The sequence below is a fragment of the Alternaria conjuncta genome, assembly GCF_024043145.1.
Source record: "Alternaria conjuncta strain BMP 0040 chromosome Unknown scaffold_1, whole genome shotgun sequence".
In the NCBI taxonomy this organism is placed as follows: domain Eukaryota; kingdom Fungi; phylum Ascomycota; class Dothideomycetes; order Pleosporales; family Pleosporaceae; genus Alternaria; species Alternaria conjuncta.
The window spans coordinates 2,574,043-2,588,082 of NW_026250090.1; the positions used below are offsets into that span (position 1 = coordinate 2,574,043).

General features: G+C 31.7%; 1 protein-coding gene across 1 annotated transcript; it reads right to left on the reverse strand.

The window, feature by feature from the left end:
* Positions 1-132: 132 nt before the first annotated feature.
* On the reverse strand, positions 133-2,452 carry J4E85_000901 (uncharacterized protein; the record flags this gene model as incomplete). The annotated part of the gene is made up of 6 exons (XM_051465190.1): positions 133-426; positions 482-1,224; positions 1,283-1,607; positions 1,858-2,058; positions 2,109-2,184; positions 2,250-2,452. The coding sequence occupies 6 exons, from the start codon at positions 2,450-2,452 to the stop codon at positions 133-135; spliced, it is 1,842 nt and encodes a 613-aa protein (XP_051331711.1).
* Between the last annotated feature and the right edge of the window lie 11,588 nt (positions 2,453-14,040).

A 14,040-nucleotide genomic window follows, 5' to 3' on the forward strand; every position in this document is an offset into this window, starting at 1 on the left:
ACAGCCGCTGACGTCGATGGAGGGTACCCGCTCGACTGTAACGTAAGGAGAAAGAAACATCGTAAGGAGAAAATCCGCTAGTCAGTCTGTCAAAAGAGTAAGAAAGGTATGTCGGAACCGAAAAACAACCGTCTAGTGCTTGGGGCAGCAGCATACGTGTGGACCACTCTCGATGACCTCCTTGGTGGCTTGATCTTCGTACTTCTTGAAGTTCTCCATGAAGAGCTTGCCGAGCTTCTCGACTTCGCCCTTGAAGTCTGCGGTGCCGTTCCACGACTTGGCGGGGTTGAGGAGCTCGTCAGGGACGTTGGGGCAGGTCTTGGGGACGGAGAGGCCGAAGGTCTCGTAGGTCTCGTATTCGACGTTGGCGAGCTCACCCGAGTGGATGGCGTCGAGGATGGCGCGGGTGTACTTGAGGGGGCAGCGCTGAAGTGATAGTTAGCATGTGTTGCGAATGACCCTTGTTGAGGGATTGTCTTACCTTGCCGCCTGTAGTAGCACCGGCACCGACCCAGCCGGTGTTGAGGAGCCAGGCATTGGCGCCGTGTTGTTGGATCTTCTCCGCGAGCATCTTGGCGTAGCGCATGGGGTGGAGAGCAAGGAAAGGCTGGGCGAAGCAAGAAGAGAAGGTAGCCTGGGGCTCGGTGATACCCTGCTCGGTACCGGCCATCTTGGAAGTGTAACCGGAGATGAAGTGGTACATGGTTTGCTCGGGACTGAGCTTGGAGATGGGAGGAAGGACACCGCGGGCGTCGCAAGTGAGGAGAACGATGTTCTTGGGGTGGCCTTCTGAGATGCAGGGGATCTTAGTGTTCTCAATGTACTCGATGGGGTAGGCGCAGCGGGTGTTCTCGGTCAGGGTGTCGTCGTCGTAGTCAACAACACGGGTTACTGGGTCGAAGACAACGTTCTCGAGGATCGATCCGAAGCGGATGGCGCCGTAGATATCTGGCTCCTTCTCGGCAGAGAGACCGATGCACTTGGCGTAGCAACCACCCTCAATGTTGAAGACACCAGTGTCGCTCCAGCAGTGCTCGTCGTCACCGATCAAGGCACGTTTGGGGTCGGCAGACAAGGTGGTCTTGCCAGTTCCGGAAAGACCGAAGAAGACGGTGACATCGCCGTTCTTGATACCCTCGTTTGCGGAAGAGTGAAGAGTCAGGACGTTGTGCTTGACAGGCATCTCGTAGTAGAGAACAGTGAAGATTCCTTTTTTCATTTCTCCTATGGGCAAGTCAGCGTCGTTCTTGAAGAAGCAGTAGAAGTAGTAAAAGTTACGCACCAGCGTACTCAGTACCGAGGATGACCATCTCCTTGTCGGCGAAGTTGAGGGCGACGGATGTTGACGAGGTCATACCGCTGGTGTACCTGTTGGCAGGGAAAGCACCAGCATTGTAGATAGTGTAATCAGGCTCGAAGTGTTCCAGCTCTTCCCTTGAAGGGCGGATCAACATGTTGCGCATGAAGAGAGCATGGTAAGCACGAGCGCAGACGACACGAACGCGAATCCTGTAGCGCTTGTCCCAGCCGGCGAAGCCATCGACGACGTAAATGCGGTTCCTGGTGTTGAGGTAATCGATGGCACGCTCACGGTTGATACGCCAGACCTGGATGGGATGTCAGCAGGAGCTCAAGATGCGCACGTGATAGTCTTCCAGATGGATCGATGGAAGTTGATCCGTCATGCAGGCGCGATGCGGGGCAGCCGAGCCCCAGAACCGCGCCACGTGCAGGGATGCGAACTCCATCGGGTATCCGCCTAGCGTACATGACGTCTGCCGCCAAAATTTCACAGGCCAATTCCGCGGTTTGACGTAGACAAAAGTTTAATGCGTAGGAAATGCGGAGAAGACTTACGTCGGCCTTCATCGGCTTGTTCACTGGACCCCACCAGACGTCGTCTTTTGAAGAGTCCTCCTCGACGATGCGCTTGTCCGAGGGTGAGCGGCCGGTCTTGGCTCCTGAGTATGCTGAGAGAGCGCCTGAGGCTGTGATGGCTGAGCCGGTCTCGTATACGAGCGCATCTTCGTAGAGGGCAGCGACTGAAGGGTTGGCGATCTGGCATGGTTAGTATTGGAGTTGAGGTTTGTACGTCCAGGTAAGCTTACAATGGCTACACGGTCGTAGTCGATGTGTGCCTTGTCGTGGAGGGACTCTTCAATCTCCGTGTGTTCCTTGTTCGGCCTTGAGATAGTTGTTAGTCTTGTCCAACTCAATTGACCTCAGGCCTGAGAAAGGATGGCACTCACGCAACGCCGGAAGGGTGGAGATTGGTCTTGTTGACGCTTTGAGAAACCATGGTGTAGGATATGAGTGGAGAGATGGAAGAGGAATGGAAATTAGAACGCTGTTGTTTTGACACCTGTTGACGGGCAAAGTCTTGGGCCAAAGGAGCTGGGGATGCAGTTCTAACAACGGGGTCCGAGGCAGCTTTAATACCACTCGAAGCCATTCTGACGACGTCGTCTGCGCTCAGGCTGGCACTGCTGGGCCGGGGACAAGCTAGCGCTACTGTCGCTGATTGGGTAATGGCGCGTGTTTGGGTAGTGGGAGTGCCGGTCGGCTCACGAGGGACGAAAATAACGCGGAGCTGGGCACGAGGGCTGGGTGACTTCGGAAGGAGCGCCCGGCAAGTGTAACCACGACACCCAGCTTTATGGCTGCCAAAGCTTAGACCGACGACGCGCATGGAATGGCAAATTCTATTCTTCTCTAACTAGGGCTAAGATGAGGTCTGCGGTCACGGTTGTGTCATGGTCGACGACTTTTCGCAGTACCGGAGCCCTCGTGACCACTGTAACAGCTGCGTGAACGGCAATGCGCGCGTCGGTATTGGCTGGAGGGGCTGATCGCACTTACCCCACATTCACGCTCGCTGCAAGCGGTAAAGGCTCAACGACCTTTCGTCATTGTTTCATTGGGCCACATTACGAACATTTCGGCTATAACCACTCTTGGCCTATTTTTCGCCGGAGAAGCTGTGCTATTGTAGACCTCGGTATGATCGAGGAGGGTGACTAGAGCGGCCATGGACGAGCAGTACGAAATGCCTCATACCACAATCAGTACATGCGCGTCAATATTGCGCATCGCGATAATCAATAGTCGACAGCATAGCTCGGCCACAGGAGGCGGTGCAAAGATACCACAGTTCCGGTTCCAGCTCGTGTGCAGTTTGCGATCCACACAGACCCCTGCACTATGATGGAACGCCGTTCGGCTTAGTGCTCGATTTCACGATGCACAAATCAAGGGCCTCGGACGGGCGGCGCTGCCCATCGGAAAAGCTGAGGCATTTCGATGCTTCTCACGATGCCTTGTTAACCCGATACCTGCAAGATTGGGTTTGCATGTGTCAAAGTGCCGAGCATCTCGTGTGAGCGGTCTTGTTAATCGCGCATGGCTCGACAGCTACGACGGAGACCAGCACATCCATGATAACTCCACACGACAAATGCACAGTGGAAGCTACTACAGTCTGTACACATGACAGCTGTGCTGTCAAAATTACTATTAATGCTACACCGCTGGCTATACGGGTGACTATGGTGGACGCTAGAACCAAGCCTGTACGTACAGAGAAACTCTAGCTTAGAGATAAAGGGTAAAGTTTTACCGCGCGCGGCAAAATCCTTATATTTACTAATTATTACTTATTAGCTTAATTTACGCACTAGTAGAGCTTAGGCTATCTACCTAGAAAAAGTAGTCTTTTAGATAATTATAACTATTATAATAACTACTACTTATAACTATAGCTTTAGCTAAGTTAATTAAATTTGCGCATAACAAGACTTTCTACTATTTATTTTATTTTTTTTGCGTCTACTACTCTACTTTTATAGCTTAAAACTAGTTTTATATTAACTATACTAGCTTTATAAGTTATAAGATTTTATCTAAATAAGCTATATCTATACTAACTTTCTACTCTAAAGCCTACTCTCTAATTCTTTATCTCTTTACTTATACTACTATAATTTAGTAGTTAATAGACTAGTAATAATCTATAAGTTTTTTTTTACTTTTTTTCTAGTCTTTTATTTTAAAGCTTATTAATTCTAATTATATTTTTATTTTCTATCTTAAAGTTTAGTATAATATCTTTACTCTTAGCTATAACCTTTAAATTTATAAGCTTTTTCTTTTATCTTCTTAGTAGCTACCTTAAGCAGCGTAGAGTTAGCTTCTAATTTTTAGTTTATATACTATATTCTACTATTTACTTACCTACTTTTTACTTTAAACTTTATACTTTATAAGCTTTACTTTCTCTTCTTTAGTCTCTTTTTTACTTTATACTAACTACTTTACTTTCTAAACTTAGCTTTACTTCTAGTAAAATCTCTACTAGAATCTATAGCTATATTATAAACTATCTTACTATCTAACTAGCTACTACTCTAGCTATTAAGATTTTAAGCGTATTTAGCTTAAGTAGTAATAGTACTAATACTACTATAAATAACCTTAGTAAAAATAATAATACTACGCTTAAAACTAGTAAGAGCGTTCTAGATACTATTAAGACTAGTAATATTAAAGTTACGTAAGAAGATAAAAAGACACTTAAGTATATTAATAGTAATAATAAAGATAACTACTCTATTTCTAAAGGCCTTATTAATCTAATAGATAACTATAGTAATAAAAGTAATACTTTATCTCTATTCTCTATCTTTTCTAAGATTATTCTATAAACTTTTTATAAAAGAGTAAAAAAGTATAATAAGCTATATTAGCGTAAGAGAGAGTAGTATAAAATAAAAAGCTACACTAGAGTTAAACTTCTTTATATTCTATTTAAAAATTAATAGACTAAGCTATAACTTAAAGAAAAAAGTAAGAATGTATATTTCTAGACCTCTAATTTAAAATCTTATTCTTTTCTAGTAACTACTAATATCTACTAAGTAAAATATAGTATAAAGAATAAAGTTATATAAGTAGAGCTCTATTTTTCTATTCTCTTTCTTTTACTATTACTTTTCTTCTATTTTATTCTTCTAGCACGCTTAGCTTTACTTCTCTTTTTTTCTAATATCTCTCTAGCTCTCTATTCTAAGATCTTAGTCTTTCTAGTATCTATATTTAGACTTTACTAACTATACTACTATATAGAATTATATTTTATAACTATAATAGAAAAACTCTATAATACCTATTCTATAAGAAAATAGATAGTATACGTATAGCTTATTTCTTCTAGAGATTTTAGAAATTCTACTACTTCTACTAATAATATTAGTTTATACTCTCTAAGAAGAATACCTCTAATAGTACTAAGCTATATATAGTTTACTCTTATAGCTATCTTTTTACTACTACCTTTCTTAAAGCTATCTATGTAAAGTAAGAGCTCTACGTAGTATACTACTCTAAATACTAGTTATTCTCTAGCTTTACTAATAGAATATTTAGAAGATAGCTAAACTCTACTACTATAATAATAAGCTAATTAAGCTAACCTAGTTCTTTAGTAAGTATATGCTTATAATTCTTACTATATTTAAGATATACTTTAGTAAATTTATAGTTAAAAAGATATATTAGACCTTCTAGCAGTAAAACCTTAAAATATATAAGAAATATAGCTAATAGATTCTATTCTATAAGCGCTAAATATTAGTAATATCTAGGTAAAGATGCTATAGAGCTAGATTAATACGCGTAATACTTTAGAAAGTTACCTTAGTACGTACTTTTATCTTTTCTAATCTTTAGACAAAACTTCTACTAATTATTTCTAGCTTTTACTATTAATATTAATAACTACTTAATACTATAAGTAAATAGAAAGGTAGTAAAGATATTAAGAGTAAAGTTAGCTTAGACCTCTAAGAAGCGCTTTATAGAGCTAGATAGTAATAATACTAATATAGAGAAGATACTAGTAAAGAAGAAGAGTTATTCTATAAAGACCTATAAGACCTAGAAGTTAATAAAGGTTTAGACTAGTATATATATTATACTTACGCGCTATTATACACTTTCTAGAAGATCTAGTTACTATTATATATATAATACTATAGTAGAAGGTTAGATAATAAAGTATACGTATTTAAGGTTAGAATACTAAGTTATATAAAATAGTTAATAGATTACTCTTCTATAACGTAATATACCTTAATTTCTATTAATTATAATCTTTTTTATATAATATTATAAAATTTCTACTCTTATATAGCTAACTTTATCTCTAGCCTTTTAATATAAGCTAGTTTTATATTACTACTAAAGGCTCTATACTATCTATACGTAATTTAGCTATTTTATACTTAGTAATTTTAATAGTATTAATTAGTTAGGTTAAAACTTTACCTCTTAAAAGCTCTTAATTTCTTAGTATATACAGAAAGTATAGAATAATTAGTATAATTACTAACTTTAAAAAAGAGTAAAGTTTCTTATAGAAAGAAACGCGTGTTTTGTAGAAAAAGTATAAGTAACTAAGGTCTTATACTAAAAAGCTTAGAAATACCTACGCTAAAGGCGTAAAAAATTTTTAGTAACTACGTATAAATGTAAAATAACTATATTAGTAGTATTATAGCTATTACTACTCTAAAAGTTTAATTATTAGTTTTACTACTCTTTTAACTATATATTTTATAAATTATAAAGATTTTCTAGTAATTATAGTAACGCTGTAATTTTTTAAAGTAACTTTATATTATAAGTTAATTATAAAAAACTATACGCCTACTTATAATAATAGAAAAAGAATATAATAGCTAGTTATACTACGTGTTCTATAGTATAAGCTTATATTTAATAAGTATTTTATCTATAACTTATATTATTATTCTTGCGTAAAGCACTAGCTATCTATATATTTTATTTTATTATACTACTTTAATACTTTAAAGTATAAAAACAATAGTGCACGTAATTAATAGAGTTATTTCTCTAGATACTTATTATCTCTATTACTATTACTAAAGTCTAGCTAGTTATAGATACTACGCTATTTTGTAGTAATATCTACGTCTCTAGTTATTAGTACTCTCTTGTTTCTATTCTCTCTATATAAGAATATATCTATAAACCTATCTTCTAGTAAAGTGTATACTTCTACTACTACTAATTTATTAATCTATTATTATTCTTTATAAGCTTTCTCTATAATCTTCTTCTAAGATAACTACTTCTAGGTCTCTATCTTTTTACTACGCTTAACTATTTTATAGTATTCTAGCTAGAAGCTATTAGAAGAATAATATATCTTCTATATAATAACTATAGTCTTTTTATATATTAGCGTAATTATATTAGTTTCTCTAGAAGTTATATACATTTTGCTTACTCTAGTGCTTTAAGTATATTACCTAGAAGTTAGAATCTTCTTTAGTAGAGCTCTTATAAATCTAAAGCTAATAGCTAATTAGAATATTTATTCTATTAATCTATAGTAGTAAAGCTAAGCTAAAGTTCTAGTTATATATAAGAGTTTTAATATTATTACTATAAATCTTCTATTTTCTTAGATATAGTACTATACTAAGCACTACTATAATACGCTAACTACTTACTATAATAGCGCAGCACTTAGAGCTGTTATAAGAGTGCCTTAAAAGTATTTAGAGTTCTAGTATTACGCTCTAAGTATCTATAGTAATATACTTAGTGTTACTAATATATTACTAGTTATTTAGCGTAAAACCTATTAGTAGTAGGTCTACTCTAGCTCTCTAGTGTAACTAGTAGTAGAGAGCTATAAAGAGTATAATATACTAGTGTAGTTCTATATAGAAAGTAAGTAGCTACTAAGGTAGATCTACTCTTTATAGTAGTAGCATTAACCTTCTATTATTATTAAGTTTAGATATAATACTCTTATAAATACTAGAATATTTATCTATTAACTTCTTACTACTAGCTTACTAAAATTATCTTAATAAATTTATATAATATAAATATATATAGAGAGAATTAGTAGTTATAAGCTCTTCTAGTATATAGTAGTATATATTCTATCTAGCTAGGCGCCTTATATAAATATTAGTATTATAATATAATTCTAGCGTTTTTATAGAGAGCTTCTATATATAAACGCGTAGGTTATAAGGTCTTACTTTATAAGATAGCTATAGGCTATAAATTCTACTACAGCTCTATATATCTCTTTTATATTAGTACTAATATTAGTATTTTCTATATTTTAGGCTATATCTATTAGCAGCGCTACTACTATATAAGGTAGTAGTTACTATTTTCTATAGACTTATTATCTACTAGCTATAGTTATAAGCGTAAGTAAATATATAGTTAAAATAGAAAGAATATCTTATTTTATATAAGAATTCTAAACGCAATATCTATTAATAGCACTAGAGTAGCTAAGACTAGCTAAAATCTAGCCTATAGCTAATAGTCTATAGCTATATTTTATATTAGAATGTTAGTACTAACTCTAAAAGCTGCTAAGAGCTTAGCCTAGCTAGGCATACCTAGTGCTTAATATTAATTAGCTAGTAATAATAAGAATTACTAAATAAAAGACTAGAAATAGTAGTACTATAATAAGAAAGTTAGAGTCTAGAGTTAATAGAAAGTAAGCTCTTAGGTTTATAGCTTCTACCTACGCTACTCTACTAATACTTATAATATATTATACTAGTATTACTTTCTAAAAGCTCTAAGATACTAAGAATTATAACTATAGCCTAATACTTTTATAATCTTATTTAGACTATTACTTACAGCGTTAGCGCTAATAGAGGTAATATTTTAGATAGCACTAACCTTAAGATTACTAAGAAAATAGCTAAATAAGATTAGGTTATTAAGAATATTAGAGCTAAACCTAGTAAAAACTTAGAAATAATAAGTAATTAATAGGCTGCGCTCTTTACTAGCGTCTAGAAGAATATAAAAGAAGCCTATACGCTATATACTTATAAGAGCTATACCTTATATATAATACTCTTCTTACTTAGACTCTTTAGTTTTAATAAGTTTATAGTTAAATTATAAAACTAAAGACTTTTATAAAGTAGTATTATCTATCTAAGTATTAAGATATTAGTAGGCTTTATAAGTATACTCTATAGGTTCTATATCTTTAGATCTACTTTAGCTATAAAAAGAAACTCTATAGTCTCTTAGTAGATATAGAGGTTTTAGCGTATAATAGTAGTATTAATAAAGTAGATAATATACTCTATAAGAAGAGCTAACCTTTTAAATAGTCTACTACCTCTACTATATAAGCTACTACTACGTACTACTACGTTTGTAAGCTTAGCTAGTCTAATACTATATATACCTAAAATATTAATAGCTCTTAGTTAGAAAATCTATATAACTTAAACTCTATTTAGCTATATATATAGTCTCTTAAACGCTAAAAGGTATATTAAAGCTCTATAATACTAAGGTAGTAATATTTTATATACTAACTACTCTAGGCGCGTAAGAGTATACTATTATCTAGTTAGAAGACTATTACTAAAAAGGCGCTTAAGTAGTTATACTAATATAACGTAGGTGCAGAGTATAAAGCTAGAATTAACTAAGATTCTTTTAATAAATCTAAAGAAAGACTTTAGAGTAGATACTACTAGTAACTTATAATAACGCTTACGTATATAGTTACGTTTTATTATCTATTACGCCTAGATAAAGTGCTGTATATTTAAGTATAATACATCTACTAGTAGAATTATAAATTAGATTAGATTAAACTTACGCTAAGCTTCTACAAAACTATATAAGCTAGAGATAAGTCTTTATAAATACTAAGGTTTCTATATAATACTTATAAAGATATATAGGCGTTAAGCTTTTTATTTTATATTTTAACTAGAAGAGGCTATAGGTTAATATACCTACTCTATTAGTAGAGTAGCTTACTATCTCTAGAATTAAGAGAGAATACTTGTTTATGCTATTTACTATATCTAACTAACTAAAGCTTATAGATAGATAATAGAAGAAGCTAGTACTATTTACTAGAAATACTAAGCTTTTATACGCTAATACTTTATAGAGCTATATAACTTTTCTCTAAAACTTCTACTATAATCTATATAATATTAGTAAAGAGGTTTAGCTATATAGTAGCTACTTCTTTTAATAAGAGGCTGTATAGTAGTATATAATAAATAAGATATAGAATATTATTACGCTTATTTAATAGAGAGGTTAGAGTAAGAAATTTAATATAGAAATAATTATTTAGTATATAATTAGCGTTTTTAATAAGTAGATATATAGCTAGGTAGACTACCTCTATTCTTTCTCTAATAAGAACAGCCTATATTACGTATATAGAAGAAGCTATAAGTATAAGCTCTAGTGTAGTTATTAGATTATAGGTTCTATAATAAAATTCTTATAAATACTAATAAATTTTTCTTTAGGTCTAGTAATATTACGTTGTATATAGATTAGTGCTCTCTAGGCCTATTACTATAAACTATATAGTTTTACTACATCTTTTTATCTTATAACTCTAAAATTCTCTACGCGCTCTATATTATAACTAATGTATTATAAATATAGATATAATACTCTATATCTATTATAATCTCTACTTTTCTTTATATAGCCTTTTACTTTTCTCTTTAATATATTTTATTACTAGTAATAGCTCTCTAATTAAAGAAGAATAGAAAGCTATCTAAACTACGCGCGTAAGAAGTTAGTAGAAAGTTCTAGAAGTAATAGAATAAGCCTACTATTTCTAAGGTTACTACTAATAGAATCTAGAATATCTATAATATTCTAGATAATAAGCTAGCTTCTATAAACTCTAAGCTACTATATAAGGTTTTTATTAATTCTGCACTATATAGGCTGCGCAGAAATAATAAAGTCTAGTAGTAATAATCTTAGAGCTTCTATTACTCTTTATTACGCTTACTCTTACTACTTATACTTAATAGAGCTATTAATAAAGATAGAGGTAATAGTGCTATACTAAATAAAGACTAGGTAGTACTAGTTAGTATATAATAAGCTTCTACCTTATTAACCTAGTAAACTTATATAACTATAGTAAAAGCTCTAGAAATTAAAAGGTATAAAAAGTAGAATAGTTAGCTACCTAAGAGTAGCTTTACTAGCTCTAGAGGCTACTATAAGATATACCTACTAGCAATTATATTAGAGAAAAAGATCTAAGAACTCTAAGATAATAGAAGAAAAGCTTTAGTAATTCTAAGAATTTATAGCTTCTATAATATTTACTTATATTAACTAGGTTTTACTTTTAGAGTAATAGTAATACCTACTTTTACTATTATAGCTATAAGATATTATAGTCTATAAGCTATACCTTATTATCTCTAATATTCTAGCTACTAACTCTTAGTACTATAGCGTCTTGCTATAAGTAATAATAGCTCTAATAGTACTAAAGATAGAGAGCTTCTTTTATATAGCTACTTCTATAAGATATCTATATTAGAGATATAGTATATAAAGAAAAGGTTTTTTACAGTATACACTAACTAATACTTATTTTTTCTAGTTTTTCTAATATTAATTCTTATAGAATATAGAGAATAAATAGGTAGAGCTTAAAAAGGTAAGTAGCTAGGTAGAGTATATTAGTTCTAAAACCTTTAGAAAATATAAACTACTACTTCTCTAATTCTAGAAAATAATATTTAGGCACTTTAATTTTAATATAGTAGGTTATATTATATAGTATTTCTAGAGCGCTTTCTTATTATTAATAGGTATAGCTATTTAATTACTATAGATAATAGAAAATAAGACTTATTACTTTTAATAATAAAGAAAAGCGTACTACTACTTATCTTTATAAGTCTATATTATTATAATAATATATCTATAGCTAATACGTAATACTAGAACTAAATTCTAGTTATATATAGTAAGTATAAAAGAAGTATAAGTAAACGTAAAAGTAGTTACGTAGTATATAAATATAGTCTATACTAGATATTTAAAGTTTATCTAATCTACTACTTTAACTACTCTTATAATATCTAGATTCTACTATTATAGCCTTATTTATTATAAGATTCTATTCTATAGTACTATATACTAACTAGTTATTTACTTCTCTACTTACTATAGAAATTCTATCTAGTTCTAAAGTACTACTACTTTATAGTAACTAGCAGGCTAGCTAAAATTTATAAGTTTTTTCTTACCTTTTCTCTAGTCTTTTATTTTAAAGCTTATTAATTCTAATTATATTTTTTTTCTCTACGTTAGAGTTTATTATAATATCTCTACTCTTAGCTATAACTTCTAAATTTATAAGCTTTTTCTCTTACTTTCTTAGTAGCTACTTTAGGTAGCGTAAAGTTAGCTTCTAATTTTTATTTTATATATTATATTTTACTACTTACTTACTATCTTTTATTTTAAAACTTTATACTTTATAAGCTTTACTATCTCTTCTTTAGCCTCTTTCTTACTCTATACTAACTACTTTACTTTCTAGACTTAGCTTTATATTTAGTAAAAGACTCTATATCTATAAGTATAATAATTATAATACTTCTTACTCTACTACTATTTTATATATCTCTTAAGTTATAGAAAGAAAAAGTCTATATAAAAAATAGCTATTTAGAGTAAATACTTTATTAAGACTAAGAATATTATTATAAATAGCTATTAGAACGCGCTTAATATCTCTTAGATAATCTTAGTCTTATACTAGTAACTTTAGAAAGAAGAATAATAGTTAAGATATATATATAGAGAATAAGTTTTATTCTATATTCTATATAGTAAATATTAATTAGACTATAAACGTAGTAATAAGAATATTAAGCTCTAAACTTTTATCTTTACTAAGATTACGCCTCTAAAGAGCTAAAAGAAGTATAATAAGCTATAGTAGTAGAGGTATATACTAGAAGAGCCTAAGAGCTGTATTTAGGTAGCTACTCTACGCACTAAGTATAACACTAGATAGACTAAGCTAAACTCTAGAAGTAAGAGTAAGAATATATATTTCTAGACTTTTTAATTAAAATCTTATTTCTTTTAAGTAACTCTTTATATTTACTAAGCTAAATATAATATAAAGAATAAGGTTATATAAGTAGAGCTCTATTCTCTTATTCTCTTTCTTCTACTACTACTTTTTTTCTATTCTATTCTTCTAGCACGCTTAGCTCTTTTTTTTCTTCTTTCTAATATCTACTTAGCTCTCTATTCTAAGCTCTTAGTTCTTCTAGTATCTATACTTAGATATCTATAACTTTATCTATATAAAATCTAATATTCTTTAACTAAATATATAAAAATTTAAAGTGCTACTATAGCTAATCTATAGTAGCCTTATATATAGCTTATTTCTTCTTAAAATCTAGTTTCTTCTAATTATTCTAGATAAAATATATAGAAATGTATAGCTCTTATAACTTTCTTATTTTCTACTCTATTACTATAATATCTTAGTAAATTTTATACTATAGTTACTATCTAGTATATATACTCTTCTTAGCCTACGCTAAATAGCTATTATAATTTTAGATACTTTATACCTATTTCTTAGTAGTTCTAATCTCTACTATCTTAAATATTAGTAGTGTTATACTTTAATACTTTAAAAGCTTTATAGTAGAGTTTACTCTCTTCTATATATATAAAGTTCTTTATACTTTCTTATAGTAGCTTTTAAAAATACTAAGAGAATAGTATTAATATCTATAGTCTATACTACGCTAGATAAAAGTGTGCGTATAGTAACTATACTATAAAGACTAGAGTAGTTATATATCTAGTATAGCGTAAGCTTATAAATCTTCTCTTATATCTTCTAAGGTTATAATAACCTTTTAATATTTACTTCTAAGGCATTATTTTTATAGTTAAGTTAAAACTATAGCTATTAGTATACTTAGAGAGTATAATAGCTATAGTATAATAGAAGTTATATAGTTAATATATAAAGAGAATAAGAACTAATATATTAAGTATTATTTAAAGCTTAATACTTAGTATTTCTAAAGTCTATAGTATAATTCTTAGTAAGTCTACTAACTTTTATTTTATTTATAGCTCTAAGAAATTCTATATATAATAATATATATTGCGTAAGTATTT